The sequence below is a fragment of the Suncus etruscus genome, chromosome 12, assembly GCF_024139225.1.
Source record: "Suncus etruscus isolate mSunEtr1 chromosome 12, mSunEtr1.pri.cur, whole genome shotgun sequence".
NCBI lineage: Eukaryota > Metazoa > Chordata > Mammalia > Eulipotyphla > Soricidae > Suncus > Suncus etruscus.
The window spans coordinates 3,275,841-3,298,396 of NC_064859.1; the positions used below are offsets into that span (position 1 = coordinate 3,275,841).

The following is a 22,556-nucleotide window of genomic DNA, read 5'->3' on the forward strand; positions in this document are numbered from 1 at the left end:
CTCCCCGGGCACGGGAGCGCAGAAGCGATTCCGTTGGGCCCGCTGAGCTCCCAGCCCCAGGCAGCCCCGCCCACAGCCCTGGCCCGCCTATCCGGGCGCGCCCTAGCGCAAGTCCCGCCCTCCCACGGGCCCGCCCTCGTGCGAGAGGCCCAATGAGGGCGCCCTGTCCCCCGTGAAGCCCCGCCCACACCCGGAACGAGGCCCGCCCGTCGGGCCCGCCTCGCGTAAGCCCCTCCCACCGCCCGCCGCGGCCTCGCGGCCCGCTCGCGGCCCCGCCCCTGGCCGGAGTCTGGGCCCGGCCGTCCCGGCCCTGCGCCCAGAGGCCCGCCCGCCGCGCCTGAGCCTGAGCCTGAGCCTGAGCCTGAGGCTGCGCCATGGCCGGGGGCCGCGGGGCTCCGGGGCGCGGGCGAGACGAGCCGCCGGAGAGCTACCCGCAGCGCCAGGAGCACGAGCTGCAGGCCCTGGAGGCCATCTACGGCGCCGACTTCCAGGACCTGCGGCCGGACGCGCGCCGCCCGGTAGGAGCCCCCGGCCCGGCCCGGCCGTCCGCGCTGCCCTGCGCCTCCGCTCCGGCGCCGCGCTTCCCCTGCGGAGCCCACCGCGCACCCCGCGCTGGGCCGCGCTCCTCCCGCGCCCGCCCCCGGACGGCCCGGGGGGAATTAGGGAAATGCCACCTCCGAGCAGCCACGCCCTGGAGCCCGGCGCTGGCCCAGCGCGTTGTCGCCGCTTGGCTGTCGGGCCCCGCCGTGCGCCGGCCGCTGCCTCCCCGGGAGCCCTCGCCTCGGGGCCCCACGCCGCCCGCCTCCCGCAGCATCCTCGCGGCAGTCCGCCTCCCCGCCCGCGGCAGGGAAAGGCGTGGCCCGCTGCGAGAGCGGCGAGGGGCTGACTCGAGCCCCGCGGCAAACCCACCCCGGCGTCCCTTCCCCGCGCCCAGGTTCCGCCGTGCCTGTGCGACCCACCGTCGCACCCTGACAGGACACCCTCTGCGCTGTCCCTCTTAACGCCTCTCCTCGAAAAACCGAGAAAAGCTTCGTAAGCCCTCCGCGAGGCCTTTCACGCTGAACTGGTGATTCGGTGGCTTGCAAACATAGACTTGCTACTGAACCTTGACAAAATCGGCTTCGCTTCAAGAGCCGTGCTGTTTACCTTCCGAACTGCAAGTCTGGCAAAGCCTACTTTGAGCTGCTGACAAAGCCGCTCTCCAACCCCACTCCACACCCCTCTTTTCCAAGACTTGCTCTAGCAAACTGTTGTCTAACTTCCAGTGAAAGGCACTACCTTCTCTGCCATGTCACTTCAGCCTTATCTGCATATCCAGGGTCCCCTCCTAGCATGGGCTTTTCTGCAGCCGTCAGAACTGTCACCTTATCATCTAGTGTCTGGCTCCCGTCATTAAAAAGTGTCTCTAGGCAGTGTGAACAGACAGAGCATGGACAAAATAGACAATCCCACCACCTCAACCTCCGGGGAGCTTACTTTTCTAGTGAGTTGTTTCAAGAACTAATTTAAACCTGAAATAGCACAGATGTAAACACTCCCTTTACATATGCTTCTAATGAAGAAGGTGTCCTGTTCCTAAACCAGGAAGTTGCCTGAGTAAACAACCAATAGAGGAATCAATCACCTAGTGTAAGCTGAACTCAAAGAAAAGCCCTTATTAAGAGCTCCATTGGAAACCAGTTTATTTTTTGTGTTAACTTAGTTATCTAGTCTGATGTTGGCAGGACAGTGGCAGGAAAAAAGAGCTGCTGTACGTGGGACTACCAGTCCCAGAATTTACAGCTGGCGACCTTTATCCTCATATAGGAGACTAAATGAAACCAAATGAAAACTAGACAAGGTAGGCAGAAGAATTAAAATAACGGTGTGTGGCGTGGCCTGTCCTGTACAGGAACAATAGCTTCAACACTCTTTAGGCTTTACAGGCCAATAATTGGTGGTTTTAGAGATGAACCATCTTAAAAGTGAATGAGATGGACAAGTGTTTATTATTACTTGTGCCTTGCGAGTCTTCAGGGAAAGAAAGGTTATGTAGGCCCACAATCATCTATCCTGGGATCAAGCCTGATAAGGTTTTTGAATTTATAAGTGTTTGCATTCTCTTTCCTGTGCCACACTCTATTTCTCAGCTAATACCTGGCTAGCAATCTGGAGCAATTTACCCAATCAAGCACAGCAACTCAGCATATGAATATTTAAAATTTTCAGAAGGAGAAGCTAATTAGGACTATCAATAGCCTCCTACTTTAGCTGCTCATTCATTCAAGTCAGAATCTAATGACCTGGGGCCACAGCAATAGCACTGCAGTAGGGCGTTTGCCTTGCTAGTGGCCAACCCCAGACTAACCTGGATCGATTCCCAGCATTCTATATGGTCCCCTGACCCTGGCAGGAGTAATTTCTGAGCACAGAGCCAGGAGTAACTCAAAAAAACAAAATAAAATAAAATAAAAATCTATTGGCCTAACATTTAGATTTTTGAAAAAAACTATTGTTAGAATGTCTTTTTGGGGAAGGAAAATGTGTTATTAATATTAATTTCAGTTTTAGTAAGGTTATCACTCGTAAATACTTCGGGTGGTACATGCTAATAGTTACCAAATTGTCTAAAAGACCACTCATTTCAGATAAAAATCACTTCAGAATTACAAATTAATTCTAGTGTTTTATGTATTTGATTAGGGGGAACATCTTAGATAGGGCAGGGATGGGCAGGGTGCTGAGACACTATTCAACCTGTGAATGCAGCTTTTTTTTTTGTTTTTTGGGGCACACCCGTTTGATGCTCGGGGGTTACTCCTGGCTAAACACTCAGAAATTGCCCCTGGCTTGGGGGGACCATATGGGACGCTGGGGGATCAAACCGCGGTCCTTCCTTGGCTAGCGCTTGCAAGGCAGACACCTTACCTCTAATGCCACCTCACCGGCCCCTGTGAATGCAGTTGTAATAGTTTCAGTACTCAGGCCAGTGGCTATGGAAACCACCGGACCACACCAGTGGTATGTGGGAGACCATTCGGTGTCAGGGATCAGACTTGGGGCCTTGTGCGTGCAAGACACGTACTTTACCTTTTGAGCTCTAACCATGGCCCTTGTAAGTTTATTAGTGATTTATTATTGACTTAATTATATTGGCAATTTTTCATATCAGCAAAGGGTTTTTCCATTTTTATTTGAGAGCTGTCGCTGACTACCCTCTCAGACAGTTTTGTCTCTAGACATTGCAGTATATGAGAGGACTTATTTTGCTACAGAGTGAGCATTTTATACATCAGATCTCTTCATCTTTGCCTATAGATAAACATTTTTTGGGGTCACACCTGGCACTCAGGTGTTACTCCTGGCTCTGCACTCAGAAATTGCCCCAGCAGGCTTGGGGGATCTTATGAGTTGCCAGGAATCGAACCGAGTCTGTCCTGGGTTGGCCTCATGCAAGGCAAGTGCCCCACCACTGTGCTATCGCTCCAGCCCCTATTTCTTTTCTTTTCTTTTTTTTTTTTTTTTTTTTTGGTTTTTGGGCCACACCCAGCGATGCTCAGGGGTTACTCCTGGCTATCTGCTCAGAAATAGCTCCTGACAGGCACGGGGGACCATATGGGACACTGGGATTCGAACCAACCACCTTTGGTCCTGGATTGGCTGCTTACAAGGCAAACACCGCTGTGCTATCTCTCCGGGCCCCAGCCCCTATTTCTTTAGATATAAATTATATATATATATATATATCAACCTGCAAACATAGATTTTTCATTTTTTGTGAACTGTTGGCTCTCATTCCTTTGTCAAAGATGTTTATATGTACAGAAAATTAGTCTTGGGGCTGGGAGTAATTAAGATTCTGTCCCTGCACAAAATAGCCTCCTGGGCACGACTGGATGTGACCTGGAATCCTAGCGCTGCCAGGATAATCAGGTAATGACCAAGTCCTCCAGCCCTGTTATTGAACCACTCACTGGCTAAACTGCTCGACTGTCATTGAACTTGACCTTGAATACCACTTGAGAATCTCATCCCCATGCTCCAAAAGAACAAATAGTCTCTGGAGTCATATGTCGCAAATATTTGCCTCTAATCATGTGCAATTTTTTGTTTATTTGTTTGTTTTTTGGATCACACCCAGCGCTCAGGGGTTACTCCTGACTCTATACTCAGAAATCGCTCCTGGCAGGCTTGGAGGACCATATGGGATGCCCGGATTTGAACCGAGGTCTATCCTGTGTTGGCCACGTGCAAAGCAAACGCCTTACTACTTTGCTATCACTCTGGCCCTAACCATGTGCATTTTTTAAAATAAAATATCTAAGAATAGTACCAATCATCATTATTATTATTATTCTTTTTTTTTTTTTTTGGTTTTTGGGCCACACCCGGTGGTGCTCAGGGGTTACTCCTGGCTGTCTGCTTAGAAATAGCTCCTGGCAGGCACAGGGGACCATATGGGACACCGGGATTCGAACCAACCACCTTTGGTCCTGGATCGGCTGCTTGCAAGGCAAACACCGCTGTGCTATCTCTTCGGGCCCCAATCGTTATTTTTAATGAAGCACAAGATAGTACTACTAGTACTACTATTTATTTTTAGCTAATCAAGCACAAGATAAATGCTTGTCCATTGAAGTTTCGTAAGTAATCATTTATTTCCCAGTATTTTATTTTATTTATTTATTAATTTAAAATTTTTAAATATATTTTTTATTTAAGTAACATGATTATAGTTGGGTTACAGTCACAAACAGAACACCCCTCTTCACCAGTGTAACATTCCCCTCTCCCAATGCCCCCCGACCCCCTTCCCCTCCCCTGCCTATATTCGAGACAAGCATTCTACTACAGTTATTTGTTTTTAAGTTCAGCAAATTTTTTTTCTTAAAGGATAAGGGTAAAAAAAAATAGTAAAGGTGTGACAGTGGCAATCGCCGTTGTTTGCATAGGCCCAGAAAAATATGGGGAAAACAGAAAAAAAATCCTTGGCCTGATTACAAGAAGGCCTCACCCCCAAAGTTTATTGGCATAAGACCCACTCTGGGTTCCAGGCATACCAGTATGTCCAATCCGAGTCATTCTCCGTGGTCCTGGTAAAACTTTTTCACACTTAGCTGTTGTTGGTATCAGGTTTCTATATTTAAAGATTCTGGATTCTGTGCATTTCTTTCATCGAAGTCAGGCTAATGTGGAGCATCCTCTAGTTTCAGCACACCATTAGATGCGGAACGATCTGCTCTACAAGCAGGCTGTTGCTGAGTCGTCTGGGTGTTGAGAACAGTGGTAGGTCTTCCCTGGTAGAGGTTTGGATCCTGGTAATGTTATAGACAATTGTGGTTGTTTCCATAGATGGTATCCATTGTTCAGGGGTGTATGGGCAATGCCCATTCTTCTGAGGCCCAAGCCAAATCATTATGCCAATATTCAGGGTATAAGGCCCAAATGCATTACCAAATTTGTGTTCTCATCTCTATTAGGTAAGAACTTTTTTGCAAAAAAAAAAAAAAAAAGAACTTGTTTGCATATGTATTATTTTCCCATTTTAATGTGCCTATGCAAAAGAGAAACAATGCCACAAGGTATTGTTGGTGCATCTGGGGGATGACGAATAAAGTCCAACATTCCCCGTAACTTGGTTCAAACATGAATTCTATACAGAGATACTCTTCTACTAGTATTGCTTATAAAACAGATCTCAAAGGGGGAAAAGCAAGCAAACAATCAAATAAAAAAAAACAGTGGGCAAAATTGTCACTATATAAGAGGATATTCGAAAAGAGTTATAGATGTTAAGGGACTACATCTGAGATATACAAAGATATACAAAGGAGATACACATGTCCCTTTTATGTTTTAGAAATAGTCGAGAGGGAGGGTGTTGTTTCCGAGACACCACTGTGGTCTGTGATTTGGCCAAGTGAAGAGCGCATGGAGCCATGTTATTTATTTATTGTTATTTATTTTTGCTTAAATTATTGATGATCATTCATTTTGTTTCAAGTCAAGATCTATATATGTGCCCACCACCATTATAGTTAAGTGACTTACTTTATGTATTAGATACCTGTCATTTTTGTCAAGTAAAAACTTCTCTGCTCTGGTGTGGTTTTTAATTTTGAGGGGTTGGCTTGGTCTCATCCTACAGTACTCAAGGCTTACTCCTGACTCTATGCTCAGGGATCACTTCTGGCAGTGTGTGTGGGACCACATACAGTTTCCTGGGCACCAAAAGGAGTGATTCCTGAGCATAGAGTCAGGAGTAAGCCTTGAGTACTGCAGGATCGAAGTGGAATAGACTGTACACTATACATGCTCTAGCTGCCTTACTCCTAAATCCAATTGCCCAGTTAGATTAACATCATCTGTCATTTTCTAATCATCTTCTTTTTTATTTTTTTATTTTTTGCTTTTTGGGCCACACCCGGTGACGTTCAGGGGTTACTCCTGGCTATGTGCTCAGAAACCACTCCTGGCTTGGGGGACCATGTGGGAGGGACACCGGGGGATCGAACCAAGGCCTGTCCTAGATCAGCCCATGCCAGTCAAATGCCCTAGTGCTGTGCTGTCACTCCGGTCCTATTTTCTAATCTTCTATTCTGAATTTGGAATGCTACCTTTACCTGAGACTGTACTGGCTTCACAGGGCAGATGCCTCGCCCAGCACCTAGTGAAAAGCTCTCCAAATATTTTTATTAGATTGATGGAGGTTCTGTGACTCTCAATAATGTTATTAGTGGTTTTCCATATACACAATTCCAACACAACACCATCACCAGTGTGCCCATCTCCCTCTTACTGTGCCTCCCCCTTTCAAACCTGCTCCCTGTCCCCAAAAGCACACACCGACTCAATTGTTTGCATCAGTTATACTGTTGTATTGCTCTGGGTTCTTTATTACTAATACTACTTTACTGTATATCTTTAGGTCCCACATATGAGTTATCTCGTTCTGTATTGATCCCATTCTTTCTGACTTCACTTACATGATGCCTTTTTTTAAAAGCTCTCAATGTTTTAATTGAGTAAATCCCAAAATAATTTGAGTCTATTGTTTGACAATTATATCCCTTTCATCTACTTACATACAATTAGCTCAGTGCTATAAGTACTGTAGCTTTCTTTTTTTTTTTTTGGTTTTTGGGCCACACCCAGCGGTGCTCAGGGGTCTCTCCTGGCTGTCTGCTCAGAAATAGCTCCTGGCAGGCACGGGGGACCCTATGGGACACCGGGATTCGAACCAACCACCTTTGGTCCTGGATCAGCTGCTTGCAAGGCAAATGCCGCTGTGCTATCTCTCCGGGCCCAAGTATTGTAGCTTTCTAACAAGTCTTGGTGTTTACTGTGGTTGACTAATCAAACATTTTCTTGATTAGATTCATGTTAGCTTTTCCTAATATTTTAGTTTTAACTTGCCGTGTTGAACAAAATCACGGTGACTATTTTATTACGTATTTGTATTCAAAAGTCTTTTGGGGGCAATAGCTAGAGGTGCTCAAAATTTATCCCTGACACTGTGCTCAGTGGTGCTTGGGACATCATACATCATGTGTGGCACCAGTGATCCAACCATGATCAGCAGTAAGCAAGATGAATACATTAATGTCTTACTATCTCTTAGATCCCTTAATTTTGTTTCTTAAAGAAATAGTGTTTAAAAAAAAAAGAAATAGTGTTTTTTCCTTTATCTCTGGTTGGGTTCTAAATAAGCATCAGCTCTTCCTGTTTTACAATTGAGTTTGCATTACTCTTTCCCCTTGTATATGCTTGCAAATTTATTTGGCTATTACATAGCAATTTGGAGCAGCATCCAACTTAATGATCCCAATAAGAAGCAAATGCTACTCATCTCACAGTGTAGCACTATATGGTCTTCTCCCTTTATCCATTATGATGCTTTCATATTATTTACCATTAATCTTCAAAAAAAGGCAACACTTGTAAATATTTATATAATTTGGGGCTATAGATGTTTTGCTTTGCACATGTCCAACCCAGGTTTTATCATCAGCACTACATCAAATTCCCTGCGCTCTGCCAGGAGTGATCCCTGAACAATCAGGAGTAAGTCCTGAGCACCACATGGTGCAACCCAAAACCAAAAAGGAAGAAAAATATATTTTGTAACTGACAAAGTTTCCCTTCTGTTACTCTTTCTTTCAGGTTCTCAACTTTTTTTGGGTTACCCTTACTTTATGTTTATCTGCCTGAAAATATTCCAGGAACTCATTTCCTTATGCAGGTTAAGTCAAGATTTTATCAGCTCTGAGTTCTAATGATCATTTGTCTTCTAAAGGCAAGAAGAAGGGCCTGTAGTATGTGTTGGTTATTAAACAGATGTTAGCCAAGTCCTTTTCAGCTCCAGGAATCCTCTCATACACTAATATGAGCTGATGCATAAAAGCTTCTTCACATGTTAGGCGGGGGCTCAGAATTTAATTTTGAGAAAAAAACTGGCAGATATTCTGTTTTTATATCTGAAAGCACTATTTTCTGAGTATTTCTGTGTGTGAATGTACATAGTGTGCATCTCTGTGTGTGTGTGTGCGTGTGTGTGTGTGTGTGTGTGTGTGTGTGTCAGGAACAAACCAAGGGTACAAACAGCAAGGCAGTGGCTTTGAGTGCAAGGCTACGTTTTTTTCCTCATGAGTATCTTTCTTTCCTCAATACATTGGTGAGGATTAAGTTCAGCCACATATGACAGGTAATAAACTGGACCTTTTTTTTGCTTTTCCTGTCCTCTAGTCCCATTGTCCTCAATGTGCCCCTCTTTTTCTAGGGTGTCTGAACTCCTACCCCTTATCTCCCTTCTTGCCAACTGGAAGGACACATAAAGATCTTGCACAGGAGAGTTATTTTTTTATTTATTTTTTTTTGGTTTTTGGTTTTTGGGCCACACCCGGCAGTGCTCAGGGGTTACTCCTGGCTGTCTGCTCAGATATAGCTCCTGGCAGGACACGGAGAGATAGCACAGCGGCGTTTGCCTTGCAAGCAGCCAATCCAGAACCTAAGGTGGTTGGTTCGAATCCCGGTGTCCCAGATGGTCCCCTGTGCCTGCCAGGAGCTATTTCTGAGCAGACAGCCAGGAGTAACCCCTGAGCACCGCCGGGTGTGACCCAAAAAAAACCAAACAAACAAACAAAAAAAAGAAATAGCTCCTGGCAGGCACGGGGGACCATATGGGACACCAGGATTTAAACCAACCACCTTTGGTCCTGCATCAGCTGCTTGCAAGGCAAACGCTGCTGTGCTATCTCTCTGGGCCCTTAATATTTTTTTTTTAATTTGGGGGCTGGAGCGGTGGCGCAGGGTATAAGGCATCTGCCTTGCATGCACTAGCCTAGGATGTACCATGCTTCAATCCCCCCTCCCGCCCACATCCCATATGGTCTCCCAAGCCAGGAGTGATTTCTGAGCGCATAGCCAGGAGTAATCCCTGAGCGTCACTGGGTGTGGCCGAAAAACAAAAACAAACAAAATATTTTGTGGTTGAATAGGACACTGGGACCTCTCCCAGCAATACCTCAGGTCTGATGGTTCAGAGGTTGCCACTTGATTATGATTCAGCTGCTCTGGCTTTGGTAAGGAGGACTAGACATGAGGTACTTGACATGAGGACATGAGGCCTATATCCAGTGGTGCTGCTGGTTAGAGAAGATGAGGTGTCAGGGATCAAAATCAAGGCCTTGTGCATACCAGGAATGTGATCCAGAACTTTGAGCTATCTTAATCTCTTCATTTTATTTTTATTTTAGTTTATTATTTATGTTGGGTTTTTTTGGGGGGTGGACCACACCCAGTGACACTCAGGGGTTATTCCTGGCTCTCTGCTCAGAAATTGCTCCTGGTTTGGGGACCATATGGGTACCAGGGATTAAACCCATGTCCATCCTGGGTCAGCCGAGTGCAAGGCAAGAGCCCTACCACAGTGCTATCGCTCCGGCCCCTTATTTATATTGGTTGTGAGGCTTACTCCTGGTTCTGTGTTCAGAGATCGTGCCTGGCAGAGTTTGAGGAAATATATATGCTGCTGAGAATCAAACCAAGAATAAACATGTGCAAGACAAGCACCCTACCTATCTGTCCCCCCTGATGTTTTTTGTTTGGTTGGGGCAGGGGCAGTAAGCCTGGCGGTGCTCAAGGTTTGCTCCTGGCTCTGGGCTCAGAAATCACTCTTGAAGGAATTTAGAGAATCATATGTGTTTCTGGGGATCAAACCCAGGTTGACTATGAGCAAGGCAAATGATGACCTACCCTCTGTACTATTTCACTTTTTTTTTTTTGTTTTGATTTTTGGGCCACACCTGGTGACGCTCAAGGGGTTACTCCTGGCTGTGCACTCAGAAATCATTCCTGGCTTGGGGGACCATTTGGGACAACAGGGAAATCGAACCACGGTCAATCCTAGGTCAGTGCAAGGCAAATGCCCTATTGCTGTGCCACCACTCCAGCCCCTTGTACGTTTTTTAAAATTTATTCTGGGATGTTTAAGGTTATGTTCCTAAATTCCTGAGGAGTTAAAACTGCTATTATGATCTTTTAAATCTTGCTTTGATGATGTGTATGTTTAACACAAAGGACTTTGGGGTCAGTTGCCTTTTTAGAACTTTCCTTCTTTCTTTTTTTGTAAAACTCTGCTTAACTGAGAGAGAAAATAAAAAATTTCAAGCCTTTTGCCACTCCCAGTGACCTCTCTGAAATTCTCCCAATTTTTACTGATCATCTCTGTGGTAGTCATTTGTCATTTAGATTAACATTTCTCCACTGGGGACCAAATGGCTCCCTGTAGGCCCCAGGATATTCCAAAGGGGCCACAGGTAGAAATCCTGTACATGGGGGAGGGGGATGCATAAGAAGATCAAAGAGTCAGCTGGTAAGATGAAGTGGCGCCACTAGAAGGAAACAAAGTCAGAGGGGCCGTGGTTGAAAGAAGATTGAGAAACACTGGTTTGCATAACTTCAGGTCTGCATTTTTTAAGTTTTTTCCTTCGTGTCTTCTCTGACCCTGCAATCTTTGGAGCGCATCTGCATAGTACACACGTGCCTCTAAAGTCGTTGGAAGAATACAGTATGCTATAATAACATAATAACAGGGAGACTGTGATTATTATCAGCATAATCTCCACTGTTTGGAGTACAGTTTGGAAACATGGTTTCTAAAGCCAAGTCCTAAAAACACCCTGCTGAAGGAGTCCCCTTTCTAAACCAGGTGGTTTTCTTATTGGTGTCAGATAGTTAAGGTTTCCCAGAAGTTTCATTCACGTGTGGCAGGTACTGTTGATCACACAGCACCCTGTTCAGCTAAGTGAAACTCGGAGCTCTCTGTTTTTACTTTCAGAACAAAGATTGTTGTTGTGTAGTTTTTGTTTGAACAGTAGTTCCTGCATTATTTTCTCCCCTTATACCACTATGGGGTTTATTGGGGAGGTTTTTTTGGTGATGGTTGGGGCTTGGGGCTACTCCTGGCTCTGTGTTCAGAGGTCTCTTTTCTGCAGTGCCCAGAGGATCATGCATTGCCCCACTATATTTTATTACTTTGTTTTCTTTACAGCATTTGTCATTATCAGAAAATGTCTTCTTAGGAGGCGAGAGAGGTAACAAGTGGATAGGACATTTGCCTTACACGCAGCCAACCTGGGTTCAATCCCTAGAATATGCCAGATATTTCTCTACAAACTTCCTAGAAAGTTCAAGAAAATAGGAAGAAATAAGTAGATTGGTTTGGGCAGATAATCCTTTTTCCCCCTTCATCCATTTGTAGTTCATACTACTTGTTTTTCTACTTGTATTATCTCAATAAATGCAAGTGTGAAGCAGCTTCTCTGCCTGTTGTTTTATATATAGGTTGCCCTGTGGGAATGTATAGATGTCAAAGAAATGCTGAAATCATCAAACATGTTCATTGGTGTTTGAGATGAAGCACTTTTTTTTTTTTTTTGGGCCACACCCGATGACGCTCAGGGGTTACTCCTGGCTATGTACTCAGAAATTGCTCCTGGATTGGGGGACCATATGGGATGCGGGGATCCATCCTAGTTCGTGCAAGGGAACTACCTCTTGTACCACTGCTCTGGTCATGAGATGCAAACGCTTTTTAAATATTTTTACCTCCCACCCACCTTCCCCACCTGCTTCTTGGGCAGGCATTTTACTTCTCTCTCTCTCTCTCCCCCCCTACTGTAGTTCATACCCTTAAAGGAAAGGTTTCACGCATAACAGATTTCCAGATCATACCCTTCACCAAGAGTGTCACTTCTCTCCACTATGATCCCCATGTTCCCTCCTATACTGTACTCTCCCAACTTCTGTGATAAGCTTTTTCTTTTTTTCTTTTTTTTTTTTTTTTGGTTTTTGGGCCACACCCATTTGACGCTCAGGGGTTACTCCTGGCTACGCGCTCAGAAATTGCCCCTGGCTTGGGAGAACCATATGGGACACCGGGAGATCAAACCCCGGTCCGTCCTATGCTAGCGCTTGCAAGGCAGACACCTTACCTCTAGCGCCACCTTCCAGGTCCCGATAAGCTTTTTCTTAATCGAAAATAACCAACTCTCCAGAGGAAAAACTTCCTTTTCCCTTTATCTCTTTTAGGTGAAAGAGCCCCCTGAAATCAATATAGTTCTGTACCCACAGGGTCTTACTGGTGAAGAAGTATATGTGAAAGTGGACCTGAGGGTAAAATGCCCACCAACCTACCCAGATGTGTGAGTACATTTATAAATAGCTATGATACAATTTTATTTGTTTTGTTTTTCGGTCACACCCAGCAGTGCTCAGGTGTTACTCCTTGCTCTACACTCAGAAATCGCTCCTGGCAGGCGTGGGGCTGGGATGCTGGGCTTCGAACCACCGTCCTGCATGCAAGGCAAATGCCTTACCTCCATGCTATCTATGATATAATTTCAATGATCTATTCAGACTGCCTCAAAACAGGTTGAAATGAAGAGTATTTTCTCGTCCTCTTCCTCCACCACCTCCTCTTTCCCACCTTGGTGCAATACCCAGTACTCAGTGCTCTTTTTTCTTTTTTATGGTTTTTGGGCCATGCCCAGTGACACTCAGGGGTTACTCCTGGCTATATGCTCAGAAATTGCTCCTGGTTTGGGGGACCATATGGGATGCCAGGGGATTGAACCACGGTTTGTCCTAGGCTAGTGCGTGCAAGGCAGATGCTTTTCCACTTACACCACCACTCCGGCCCCACTCAATACTCTTGATATGATGCTCAAGGGACCATATGTGGTGCCAGCAATTGAACCAGGGTTATCTTACCCTCTGTACTATCTATGTCTCCAAGATAATGTGGTACAGGAAAACTTGATTTCCCTGCAAAGTATTCCTTAATGTTACTTAATTTAGAGAGAATATCCTAGGTTAGTAGGTCCCTACATGGATTCTGTAAGACTTTATGGCGTGTTTTGCTTTTTCTCATATATGAATAAAGTACTTTGTCTCATTCCATTTATCTGAGTGGATGATGATACAGTTTATCATACTGAAGTATTGGAGAAAGCATGAATAGCAAAGTCTACATGCCCCGAATTAGTCAGAAATCTTGATAGGGAGAACTGAATCTTCTTGCCTTAAAAATAAAGAGAATCTGTTTATTCTTAATGACTTGTTACTGGTTTTTATATTGGTTAGGAATAAAAACCCAAGGACTGGTTCTTCTTATGTTCTATTAATTTTTGGGTCCATACTAGTGGTGTATAGGTCTACTTCCAGTGATATTTGGGATACATGTGGTATCAGGGATTGAACCGGGAGTGGTTATATGCACAGTAATGCTTTAACTCTTGTGGTATCTATCCAGCTCCTGATTCTGTACTCCCCTTAGGTAGAGAGTATTCACACTTAGTTGAGGTCTGTAGGGAAAAAGAGGAGTGTGATTTGGTATCTGGATGAGCGGTTTGCAGAGTACCTAAACATAAGTAGGTTTTTAGTGAGTGGGTGGACCTTTCTTTCTCAGGCACAGATGGAGTGCGTGGAAGATGTTGTGCTGAGGGAATATTAGCTGGATAACCGTGGCTCATCTTGTCTAGTTATTTTTGCCCTGCTTAATGTTAGAGCACCAAAACTCACATCGAGCAGTTAGACTTGTTATTGAGCTATCAGTGGATTTGTTGATATTGAGTTACAAGGTAGGGTCATGTATTACCATATGCAGAGCTGGTGTGGTTTTTTTAATTTTTGTTCGGAGGGTTGGGCCACACCTGTCAGTGTTCAGGTCTTACTCCTCGCTCTGAACCCAGAGGTTGCTGCTGCTAGTGTTTGGGAAAACTGTAAGTGTGTCAGGTATTGAACCCCTGGTTAGCTACAAAGCAAGCACCTAACCCTGTACTATCTTTGAAATGCTTTTATAGATAACAACTAATATTGGATCAATTTAATCAGATTGTAGAGCTGAAATCAGAGACAGTGGGATTGGGAGGTACTGGATGGGTCATAGCCAGTCTAAACACCTGATAAATCCCCACTGACTACCAACCTCACCACACAGCACCATGTCAACAGAGGAACTAAAATATAGTTGAAATGCTCTTGAGGATTTAGAAAGGTTCACTGATGAGGGGATGAAGCATTAGCACAGCTTGCCTTGCACGTAGCTGACCTCGGTTTGATCCCCAACATCCCATAGGGTCCCTTGAGCCTGCCAGGAGTAATTTCTGAGTGTGGAGCCAGTCGTAACCCCTGCGTACCACAAGATGTGGCCCAAAAACCAAAAAAAAAAAAATTTTTTTTAAAGGAAAGGTTCACAGATAAGGCCCAAATGAAACCCTCAGGCCCAGTGATTGGGACTTAGCAAAAAATTACTTTGTGGTGTAATTTCTTTTTCTGTGCTTTCTTTTTCTCTCATCCTTAGAGTCCCTGAAATAGATTTAAAGAATGCCAAAGGTCTGTCCAATGAAAGTGTTAATTCATTAAAATCCAGCCTGGAAGAAATAGCCAAAAAACATTGTGGAGAGGTAAGATTGATTCAGTTGGTGTTAAGACAGTCCAAATCTAATGCATGGTTGGGGAAAGAGAAAAGACAAGAAAGGCTCTTGCCCTATATACATTCAACTCAGGTTTGATTCTAGTCACTTTAAATGGTTCTCTGAGTCCCTACAGAGCACCACCAGGGTAGACAAAATTTTTACAAAAAGATTATACATATGCATACACATATCACATTTGCCAGCTGCCTTTCCTGTAACACAAAATTTTTTTCATTGTACCATAAATGTAATTTAAAAAAAAATGCAGGTCCAGGGAGAGCTGGAGAGGTAGTACCGTGGATGGGGCACTTGCCTTGTCCATGGCTGACCCACGTTTAATCCCAACATCCTACATGGTCCTCCAAGCACCACCAGGGGATAGAATTCTCTAAGGATTCCTGCACTCAGTGTCAGGTGTGATCCAAAACAATAATAATAATAATAATAATAATAATAATAATAATAATAATAATAATAATAATAAAGTACAGATTCAGGATCAAACTCAGTGCTTCATATATGCAAAGAAGTTATACTACCATTGAGCTGCATCCCTGAGCCCTTCAAATCTCATTCTAGCTAAACCATTGGTTTTTTTGTTGTTGTTTTAATTTTTTGTTTGTTGTTTTTGGGGTACTCCTATTTCCCTGCTTGAGGGTCACTGCACTGGTGTTCAAGGTACCATGCAGTAAAGGGGATTGAAGTAGGTCCTGAGCATGCAAAGCCTCTGTCTCTGATCCTTGTGCTTCCCTAGCCCCATCTTTTCCTTATATTGAATGTTTGTTTCTTACTGAAATGTATCTACAAAGGAGCACGTTGCTATTTGTGTTTAACTTACAGAATTTGCCGTTATGAACTACAAATTGTAGGATGGTCTAGTTGGTGGTGTTCATGCATTGTCCTTGGAACCTAGCTGTCCTCCTGCACACTTCAAATCTAAGCATCACAATCTGATCTGTTTTTTTGGAGTGGGGGCAGGTTTCTCCTATCTCTGCACTCAGAAATCATCCCTGGCAGGCTCAGGGGACCAATTGGGATGCTGGAAATTAACCCTCAGGATAACTGCATGCAAGGCAAATGCCCTATATCCATTGTGCTATTGCTTCCAGCTTCATGATCCAATCTTGACTGGAAACTTTTAAGTTTGAAAATGTTTTCAGAGGAGCGATTTTTGATCAGACATTTTGCCACCTCTAGCTTTTGTATGTTTAAATGTTTTTATTTCTGGGGCCAGAGTACTCGCACGGGGGTAAGGTGCTTGCCTTGTACATAGCTGACCTAAGATCCATCTCCAGCTTCCCATATGGTACCTTGAGCCCACTAGGAGTAACTCCTGAGCACTGCCGGATGTGGCCAACAACTAAACAAAACAAAATGTTTTTCTTTCGTCTTCATTAGCCACATCCTGCCCCTTCTATAACTGTGCAACCACATTGACTGTGAATACTAATCATTCCTGAATCCTCTGCATCAAAGATCTCTTAAGAAGGCAAGTCACCATGACTTTATAGGGCAAAATATTACTGTATTTTTCTTATATATAAGTTGTTACCTTTTCTTAGTAAATAATGCTGCAGTTAGTATAAAGGTGCAAACTTTTCAAGTTAGTGTTTTTATTTTCTCCAGATACATATTCAGATCTGGAATTGTTAGATCATGTAATAGTTTCTTTTTGTTTGTTTGTTTGTTTGTTTGTTTTTGGTCATACCTGGCCATACTCAGGAGTGACCACTTGCTCTGTACTCAGGGATCATTCCCTGGCTTGGGGAAACCAAAAGGGGTGCCAGGGATTGAACCTGGGTCTGTTGTATGCAAGGAAAATGCCCTTCCTGCTGTACTGTCTCTCCAAAACCGCATTTTTAATATTATTATTATTATACTTGAATCACATTCAGTGCTCAGGAAGAGTAATGAGAACACCGCACAGCAGTGCTTGGAGTCATGTGTTGTCTCAGACGTCACCCGTGCAATGCATGTGCTCTGTCTATTACTTAAACAGCATCTTACATCTCTATTTTTAATTTTTTATTGTCTTGTTTTGGGGTCACATGTGTTGCTCCTAGAAAATGCCCTCCCCATTATTCTATCACTCCAGCTCCTTTTAATTCTTTTTTTTAAATATTTTTATTTAGATAACATGATCATAGTTGGGTTACAGTCATAACCAGAACACCCCCCCCTTTACCAGTGTAATATTACCCCCTCCCCCCTTCCCATACCCTGCCTATATTCGAGACAGGCATTCTACTACAGTTATTTGTTTTTAAGTTCAGTAAGTTGTATTACCTTTCAGTCTCTAGACTGTTTTTCTTAGTAACAGCATGTATTCGTATCCCCAGCAAACAGTGTATAGTTCATTTTTTGGTACATTCTCATCCATAGGTGTTGTTTCTTGTGTTCTGGTAAAAAAAACTTATTCCAATTTGTGTGATTTTTATTTACATTTCCCTGAGATAAATGATGTTTATCTCTGTGTGCTGTTGGGCATCTAATGTCTTCTTTGGAAAACATATCCAGATCTCCATGTCTTTTAATCCAATTTAGTTGCATTTATTTGCAAAGAAGCAATCTTGATTCACCAACCCAGATACAATTTATGCCTCCTAAGAGTAGGGCAATGTGGTTTTCTTTTCTTTTTTTTTAACTTTTTTTTTTTTTTTTTGTTTTTGGGCCACACCTGGCGGGGCTCAGGGGGTTACTCCTGGCTGTCTGCTCAGAAATAGCTCCTGGCAGGCACGGGGGACCCTATGGGACACCGGGATTCGAACCAACCACTTTTGGTCCTGGATCAACTGCTTGCAAGGCAAGCGCCGCTGTGCTATCTCTCCGGGCCCGGCAATGTGGTTTTCTATGTTTACATAGAGGATGATCAAGAGGGAAGCTTGATTTCTTCTGATACTAATCGTGACTGCTTCCCTAAGTGAATGAAATTTCTCTAAATATTTATCAGCCTCTAATCCATTACGAGCAGGGAGATAATGAAACTGCTAAGTGTTTACCAAAGCACCCCCCCAGAAGGTTATTTTCAGTATGTTATGCTGGTAGATAAAAGCTCTACTATTAGCAAGAATTATTCTTTGTTCAACTTTAATTATGTAGACAAGTATTCTTGATGGAAATGTATGCAGCCTTAAATATTTTATCTTTTTTTTTTTTGGTACCTAAAATGACAGTAAGATGGATAGGACTACAAAAACAAGGATAACTTTTTATTTATCTAGGTAGAGATTAGTCTTGATACCTACACACACAAGATGAATCCTGTAAAAGCCGTTTGCTGCTATGATTGCATTGTCCTACTGACTCAGAACACATGGAATCACAGGAAATCACCGTCCTTGGCAGCAGGGCTCTGACTGCAGGCTTTTCTCCAGTCTCTCCTTTGAATGGTGACTTCCCTGACTTGACCATTTGTGATGATTTTTGCATCCATGTCTAGGTGATGATATTCGAACTGGCTTATCATGTGCAATCATTCCTCAGTGAACATAATAAGCCCCCTCCCAAGTCCTTTCATGAGGAGATGCTGGAACGGCAGGCTCAGGAAGAGCGACGGAGGCGACTGGAAGCCCAGAAGAAAGAAGAGCAGGAGGTAAGACCTTTAGTTGCCATGGGGACCTGTGTTGATTCTTGTTCCATACAGAGCCTGCCCTTTTGTGATATTGGTTTTGGGGGTGAAAGTGGTGAGAGTTGTTCAGTAGGTTTTTATTGAGGTCACACACATTAGAAGTCTCAGACATGTCTGTCAGTTTTTATTCTTTGATTCAAGAAAGTAGATTCTTGGAGCTGGAGAGATAGCACAGCGGTAGGGCGTTTGCCTTGCAAGCAGACGACTCAGGATCAACAGTGGTTCGAAGCCCTGCCCCCTGTCATTCCCTGTTATCCCTGTCCCCTGTGTCTGCCAGGAGCGAAAGAAAGAAAGAAAGAAAGAAAGAAAGAAAGAAAGAGAGAGAGAGAGAGAGAGAGAGAGAGAGAGAGAGAGAAAGAAAGAAAGAAAGAAAGAAGAAGGAAAGAAAGGAGGGAGGGAGAGAGAGAAAGAAGAAAGGAAGGAAGGAAGGAAGAAAGGAAAGAAAGAAAGAGAGGAAGGAAGGAAAGAAGAAAGAGAAAGAAAGAAAGAGAAGGAAGGAAGGAAGGAAGATGGAAAGGAAGAAATGTAGATTCTTGTGAGAAGAAGCCCTGAGAGTAAGGAATGCTCTAAATGTGACCCTTCATCAAGGCCAGGGAAGACAGGCCCTAGGCTGCCTTACCTCCATGCTATCTCTCCTGCCCCCCCCCCCCCCCATTTTGATCTTTAAGCCTGAGAATTCATGCTCCTAGTGGTTGACCTAGGCTCCACGTTTGAGCACTTACTTTGCTGCTGTGAGACCCAAGGTTGCATCCCCAGTCTTTTTTCCATATTCTCCCCAAAGAAAAAGTTATTATAAGAATATACATTCCTGGGGGCCAGAGCCATGGCACAAGTGGAAAGGCATCCTAAGACAGACCATGCCAATCCCCCAAGCCAAGAGCGATTTCTGAGCTCATAGCCAGGAATAACCCCTGAGTATCACCAGGTGTGGCCCCCCCAAAAAACAAAACAAAACAAAAATATACATTCCTGGGAGCTGGAGAGATAGCATAGCGGTAGGGCATTTGCCTTGCAAGTAGCCAATCCAGAACGGATGGTGGTTCGAATCCTGGCATCCCACATGGTCCCCCGTGCCTGCCAGGAGCGACTTCTGAGAGCAAAGCCAGGAGTAACCCCTGAGCACCACCGGGTGCAACCCAGACAGACAAAAAAGAATATACATTTCTGACTGATTTTTTAAAAATAGGTTCACGTGTGGGAGAGGAGAAGAAGCCACCGAGAAGTTCTGGGAGCTGTGCCTGCCTGCCAATTTGGAGTTGTGTCTTAGGATGCTACACTGGAGCCACCAGGGCCAACCTGACAGGGCTAGGCACAGCAAGGGGGTGTTGGGAGGCAAACTTAGAACCTTGTACACGCTATGCATATGCTCCAACCCTTTGAAATGTCTAGATTAAAGTTTACAATTTTTATTTCATTTTTTAAGGTATTAGGTATTGAACCCAGAGTTCCATGTAGACAAAGCAAGTGCTTTGTCACTGAGCTATATCTCTGAATCCTAAAGTATACTGTAACTTCTGTATACTGTGTTACATGTGAAGTTCTCATTTTGTCAATTCATGTGGTTATTTTTTAGTCTCTGATATATTCTGAATTATTATATCTCTTTAGTGTTTGTCTGAAAAGTCAAGACCTACCCTCTGTCCCTTTATCTCCCATTATTCTTTTTTTCTCATTCTTACCTATTTATTCTTATAAGTAAATTGTAGATTGCTATATCAAAGTCAAACAAATAAGCCCTCTAGGATTTTTATTGAAACTGCGCCAGAATCATCTGGAATTTCTCCAGTTTTTGTTTTTGTTTGTTTGAGGCCATCCTGGTGATGCTCAGGGATCACTCTTGGCAGGATTCAGGGGCCTATACAGAGTGCCAGGGATCAATTCCAAGTCATTTATGTGCAAGGCAAGTGCTTTATCTGCTTTACCTGCTGTGCCATCTCTCTCCAGTTCTTCCTTTTTGTTTGGGGTGTGGGAGGCTTCCAAGCAGTCACTACTCAGGAAATCCCATGAGATGGTCTAGTGCTAGGGTCTGAGGAATTGAGCTTGGGTCCTGCCTGTACCCCATCCACTATGCTGGTCTCCTTAGTCCTATTACTTTTTTTCTTTTTTTCTGTGGGGGGGGGGGCACACTCAGAGGTGCTCAGGGGTTACTCCCAGCTCTGTGCTCAGAAATCACCCCAGCATCCCTATATGGGATGCCGGAATTGAACCAGGGTTGGTCCCCGGTTGGCTGCGTGTAAGGCAAACACCCTACTGCTGTGCTATCGCTCTGGCCCAGCCCTATTACTTATTTTCTTCCTATATATTTTTATTATTTATTACCATTACTTCTAGGCCTTTGCTTTTCCTGCTTTTATTTGGTTCTTGTTCTTGATTTTATTTGCTTTTTTCTGCTTTATTTTTTCATCCTGATTTTGTATTCATAGTCTTTTGGTTCCCTTTTTTTTTTAAAGTACTTACAAATAAACTAGTTTTCCCTACCTAAATTAGAAGCATTTGAGCAATAGATATCAGTCAGATGAGTGGAAGCCAAGTGCTCCTTTGATATCAAGAACGCTGATTTGTAGAACACAGCTGGAGGCAGTGGCGTGGGGTAAGAGAAGCCAGCGTGGCCTGTGTCTGCTGCTTCAGTCCCACACATGGGCCCAAGTGCTGCTCTTTGCAAACCATTGCATTTCACAGAGGAGGGATGAGTAGCGCGGGAGAAGTGAGCGGTGATGTTCCGTCCCCTGGAAGCTGGAGGAGTGGGAGGAAGTGCACCTCCTGCTCAGTCTGGAAGTGCGTTTAAATGGGAACAGTGCCTGGAGTGTGTCAGAGCTCTGAGAAAAGTGACAGAACTGCTTTTGCCATTCTGCTTCTCCGTCTTGGAATTTCTTATGAAATCCAAAGCTCTCATAATCTTCCATAAAGCTCAGCTGTTTGAGTTCTTGAAATTCCAAAGATTTCTGTTATGTTTCAGCAACGTGAAATCCTTCATGAGATTCAGAGAAGGAAAGAAGAGATCAAAGAAGAGAAAAAAAGGAAAGAAATGGCCAAGCAGGTACTCTTTACAAGTTTGCCTTAATAAAATTGTCCACGTGTTGCCAAACATATTTAAAGTCCTTTTTATTGCTGTGGGCATTTTCCCTCCTGCATTACTGTCAGAACTGAAGCTTAAAATGAAATGTTATAAAAATCCCCCAATCTCATTCCTCATATAGATTCTTCATAGATATTGATAGATAGAGCTCTTAGATTCTCCCATATAAGAAGACAAAATTTAGAGTTGTGCAGTATCTGATGATTAGGTTTTTGTAACTATTATCAAATGAGTAAAGATTTTGAGAGCTTTGATGTTTAGTCAAAAATAAATTTTTCTGAGGGTGTGTGAGTGGTTAGGGCCATACTCGACTGTGCTTAGGACTTACTCCTGACAGTGCTCAGGGGACCAAATATGGTTCCAGGGATTGAACTAGGGTACTGTATTATCTCTCCAGCCCCTGAAACTACCCTTTCCATTCCCTTTGTCATTATTGTGAAGTCCAGGACTCACTGTGCTTGCTGAAGGCTGCCCTTTTCACCTGAGGTGCCCAGATATCCCACTTTAGTATTATGGCACCATTGATCCTCTGTCATTAGGCGAGCACTCAGCATGTGGGTCCTAGGAATCCAACTCCTGGCCCTAACATCTCTCCATCTGGTTCTGGGAATCTAACTCCTGGCTTCGTGCAAGGCAAGTGCTCTGCCACTGAGCCACATCCCTGGACCCCTGGAATCTTAATGCTTGGAAAATAAGACTATTTGTTCATCGTGATGAATGAATGGAGAATGAACATGAGTCTGTAGAAATTTTATTCAGTGATGGAATGAAAGACAAGAGAGCCATTTTTATTTGTTTGTTTTTGGGCCACACCCGGTGACACTCGGGTTACTCCTTGCTGTGCGCTCAGAAATTGCTTCTGGCTTGGGGGAACATATAGGACACCTGGGATCGA

General features: G+C 44.0%; 1 protein-coding gene across 1 annotated transcript in view; it reads left to right on the forward strand.

Annotated features, from left to right (window-relative positions):
• The first annotated feature begins 367 nt into the window (after nucleotides 1-367).
• Nucleotides 368-22,556, forward strand: part of EIF2AK4 (eukaryotic translation initiation factor 2 alpha kinase 4) — a 108,632-nt gene continuing 86,443 nt past the window's right edge. Inside the window, exons 1-5 of the mRNA XM_049785150.1 lie at nucleotides 368-518; nucleotides 12,571-12,683; nucleotides 14,843-14,945; nucleotides 18,397-18,549; nucleotides 21,542-21,622. Of these exons, the coding sequence (XP_049641107.1) occupies nucleotides 375-518; nucleotides 12,571-12,683; nucleotides 14,843-14,945; nucleotides 18,397-18,549; nucleotides 21,542-21,622 (594 nt within the window). The 5' untranslated portion in view covers nucleotides 368-374. The remainder of the gene's footprint in view (nucleotides 519-12,570; nucleotides 12,684-14,842; nucleotides 14,946-18,396; nucleotides 18,550-21,541; nucleotides 21,623-22,556) is intronic.